The 4723-nt window shown below is 31.1% G+C and overlaps 1 protein-coding gene across 1 annotated transcript; it reads left to right on the forward strand.

Moving 5' to 3' along the window:
* Positions 1-402: 402 nt before the first annotated feature.
* Positions 403-1210, forward strand: LOC107771451 (17.6 kDa class I heat shock protein-like). Its single transcript, XM_016590815.2, has 2 exons — positions 403-567; positions 728-1210. The coding sequence occupies exons 1-2, from the start codon at positions 471-473 to the stop codon at positions 1117-1119; spliced, it is 489 nt and encodes a 162-aa protein (XP_016446301.1). The 5' UTR covers positions 403-470; the 3' UTR covers positions 1120-1210.
* The last annotated feature ends 3513 nt before the right edge of the window (positions 1211-4723 follow it).

The following is a 4723-nucleotide window of genomic DNA, read 5'->3' on the forward strand; positions in this document are numbered from 1 at the left end:
ATGAGTCCTAGGTGCTAATAAAATGATTTAATACAAATGACAAACTAGAAACGTTAACCCACACAATGTAGTATGTAGATGCATCAAAGTAATATCATATATGTAGGTTTATCACTTAACTATTGTTGTACAATATATATGACACGTACTTTTAATTATGTGCAATGTACGTCAATATAAATAGAAGTCAGTAACCAAATTTCTCATAGCTTTGGAACTCATCATGTGTTCTGAGTAAGAATCTAGGGAAACCACAAAGTAACTCGAAACGAAAACCATCAGAAACAAAAAAGGAATACATTCCCTTCCCACGAAAGAACTCAAACACAACGTCTTTTTGCTTCGTATCTTGCACCATCGTCTTTGCCCTATATATACAAGAGAATTGGAGGGTATCATCTTGAAGCCGTTAGAAGCATACTAACTAAGATATAAATTTAGAAGAAATACTCAATATATATATTGCCTTAATGGAAACAGAAGCTGGAGCAGTAGAAGGTCATTTTGAGCCATCTTACGAGTGGCAACATGAGGAAGGACTTGATGTTCTCTTGGTCCATCTCCCAGGTAAATATTTAACAGAAAAAGAAGAAATAAAATATTTGAGAAACTTGGGGCATAAAATTAATTCATGATATATATGCAATATAATGCTGTATAAATCTTTTAATTAATGCCATGTCTTGCATTCCCTTTTTTGATAAACTTTGTGTTCTTTGCATTCAAGAATTCAAGGATAAAGAAGGTTTGAAGGTACAAGTTAGCAATTTTGGAGTTTTAAAAATCTCAGGAGATCGCCAAGTGAACCAAACTAGGATAAGGTTTTTTAAAGAAATTCCAGTATGGAAAGACCATAACACAAATGAGATAAAAGCAAATTTTGAGAAAGGTGTTCTCAAAATTACATTGCCAAAGAAAGTTACATCTGCTTCAACTCTCAAGGAAGAATATAAAGCAACAACATCCATGCAAATGCAAGTAGCGAAGCAAACATCAAAGAATTCAAGATTCAGGAAATTCAAAAAAGTGGCCATTAGTATTGCAGCTACCATGCTTGTAGTTTCTGCCCTCTCCGGATTTGCTTACTATATTTATAGGTCTACAATTGTTGAAGACTAATTTTAATTGCTTGTATTATAACCTGAACAAGCATATTGTAAGAGTATACAATAAAGGACAATACAGAGGTCCACAACGAATTAATTAAGTTTATAACTTTTCCGTTTGGTTTTTTTCTTAATTAGTATTACGTAAGGCCTTTTGTTCCAACAAGATAACTCAATTATTTTTATATGCAAGAGCATAATTGATTTATTTCTTATCTTATATGTGAACATAATTTTAATTCGTCTTTTAAAATAAATTTTACATTTTTCTAGACTACTTCCAAGAAAACACCACTTGGTTAAAAAAAATTAAAACACAAAATTTATTTCAGAAAATCACGCCAAAAATAATCATTTACAAAGAGTAATTATGTTATTTGGGATGGAGAGACCGAGAGAGTATAGTTGAAATTAGGGGTGTCAATGGATATTTAAAAACCGACTAAATCGACCGAACCGTACCGTACCGAATCGATTTTTAGGTTTCTTTTAATAAAACCGTAGGTTTTTATATAAATTTATAACCGTACCGATAATTAGGGTAGGTTTTTTATTTTATGAAAATAAATCGAAAAATACCGAACCGTACCGAATAAATTTACATGTAGAAAATATATTTATATATTAAGTTTAAAAATAATAAAGCATTAATTTTATTTGGGCATTGGAATTATACAAATGGTTAAAAGCCAACGAGTAATTAAACTCATAATCCTAATTTCCAAAACTATTATGCTACTTCTATTGAAACTAAATTATTTTCAGCATATTCGCTAGGAAGACACAAAGTATTCTAGCGATTATGAGCAGCAAACTACAATGTATTGAGTATGTTTCTTTTCGTATGATTTAAATTTATCTTTTTGAATATTTAATCTTCCATATACTTTATTCTTGAATCCCAACTTGGTTAATATCTTTTCATTTGTGTGATTTATATTTTCTTTGTCTTTGCTTAGTTTCTTTTATGCTGATGTAGAATAGTTGATGGATCTAATACTATGACCATCTTTCATGTTTTCTTAATTCATCACCCTTTAAACAACAAAGATGTCTAGAGAGTTTTGCGAAATTCTATAAAAGTATGTATGTTATTGCATTCTATTTCTACTAGTAATTTTTACCTGACATTTAAAAAAAAATACCAAAAATTAACCTAAACGTACCGATACCGAAGAGAAACCGACATGATTGAGACGGTTTCGGAAAGTCTAATTTTGGTTGTACATAATAAAATAACCAAAAAATTGATACGATACAAATTTTATAAAATAATCGGTTGAACCGAACCATTGACACCCGTAGTTGAGACATGAAACAAGTTGCTATCTACTGCTCCCTCTGTGTCACTTTCTCCTTTATTTAACATTATTTATTAGTAGTCCATTCTAAAAAGATTAACATATTTCTTAAAAAACTTTTAAAGTTATACAAATATTATGATTAGTTTAAAACCATAAGTTTGAAAGATTTTATATAAATATACAAATGTTATAGTATACTTAAAAAATTAATTTTATTAAAGTTTGTGCCAAATAAAGTGAAAGGATGGAGATATTATGAATTACCTTAAAACCAGTAGAGAAGACAATCAATATATGGAACTGCATTAACATTAAGGGGTCGTTTGGGAGGAGGTATTAGAAAAAACAATGCAAACATTAGCTTTGTGCATTAGTAATACCTTTTTTCAACTTATGTATAACTAATACTTGCATTAGTTATACATCATACTTGATATTAGCCTATGTATAAGTAATACATAGAAAACCATGACATTAGTAATACCAAGGCTATTAATGCAATGCATTAGTATGGTTAAAGACAAAATTATCCTTAAAGTCCCTTAAAACTAGAGAATATGGAGGACATTTTTGTAAATAACTATTTTTCTTAAAAATTATGCAATGCATTATAATTTTTAATACACCACACCAAACAGTTTATAAGAAATAATATCTGCATAACTAATGCTTGCATTAATAACCCATATATTACTAATCCATATATTACTAATACACTGTATTATGTACTATTCTTATACACCCGACCAAACCACCCCTAACATTAACAATAAGGGGAAGACTAAACGCTGGCGGAGTCTAAAGGAGAAATTAGTGGCACGGGCAAAAAAGTAGAGAGGGCCGGGGATAAGGGAAGGGGGACAAAAAGAGTCCCCATAGTCCAACTCAGGTCCTGTCATGTCGGCGCACTCAAAGTTCTTTTTGAGGACATTAGACATTTGACAAAATTTAAAAACAAGAAAAGAATAAAGAATTAGCACTCCTACTTTGGAAAATTGAGAGAAGATTTAATTAATGCCAGCTTTATCATCTCATTAAAGTGTAAAACAAATACTCCACTAATAAGCATGTTTTGGCAATGAATGAATACGTGTGAGGTACAAAACCCGACTAATTAATGTGGCAGTATAACCAATGAAAAAAGCCATATCATATACTATCAGTTAAAACAAAGCAACTTAAATTATTAATAATCTCTAATACCAGACTCATCATCTCCGATCGATATCTGTCGTTTTTTTACCTCCCTCCCCAACTCCGTAACTACATTGATGGAGCCACCTCCACCTCATTGGCTCTTCAACCAACACAACACCCATCATATCATTACTGTTAGAGCATCTGTAATAAACATGAATATTGGTGAAAAGAGAAAATGGCAAATTTTTCCTTTTTTTTTTTTTTAATAGTTGTTATAATCTTACATAGAAAATGAAAGGATATTGCTAATTTATTGAAAGTGAAGAAAATATGGTGGGTCCTATAGAGATTCTTGAATTGCTGTAACAATTGCGATTTGAGCTCTTTTTTATTATGATATTTGCTTTTGTTATATCTAACGGATATATATTCACGACCTTAAAGTAAAGTTGCCATTTTTTAAAATCTATTCTTCATGTTAGTCTTGAGGCCTAGATTGTATCGTATTTTTGGTCATATCTAAGGTTAGAAGCTGGAAGTTCTTTGTATGGATGATTTTGGCTAATGAATTTGAGAGAAGAGGTGAAAGCTATTACTCCATTATTTTCAGGCTAGTCTGATCTATCCAAAAGAAAAAGGAGAGGTGGCGGCAGATGAGATAAAAAAGAAAAAAGGAAAAAAATAATATTTAAGTATTTACCCGTCACTTCTTGTGTCACATCTTGGATACACAATGCTTAATAGGCACATTTTGAATGTACCAAGCGTGTCTAATGTTTAACCGTCCTAATATAAAAAGTGATCACAACCTTAAGGGCCATTTGTATTTGTATGAATTTCAACTAATTCATTATATAGATGTTACCATCTATAATCTTGACTTTTATTCTCTGAAAAAGCAAATACCTTGAGTGGATTAAGAGAGGGAGGGAGAAAGTGTACAATTGGTGAACCAAACAGGTAAATGTGGATTGAAAGCAAAAGATGGGAACTCAATTGTAATTTGTTCCTAAATCCTACGTAAACAAGACTTTCGGAATACGTATTCTAATGCGGTCAACTTTGACCGCAAAGCGCATTGCATCAAAACAACATTAGACGGAATCTTCAATAATTAGCAAAGTGAATGTCAAAACCGATATTTTAGGAACAAATCAGGGCAGTTTAATTAAT

This window comes from Nicotiana tabacum, chromosome 24 (genome assembly GCF_000715075.1).
Source record: "Nicotiana tabacum cultivar K326 chromosome 24, ASM71507v2, whole genome shotgun sequence".
Taxonomy (NCBI): domain Eukaryota; kingdom Viridiplantae; phylum Streptophyta; class Magnoliopsida; order Solanales; family Solanaceae; genus Nicotiana; species Nicotiana tabacum.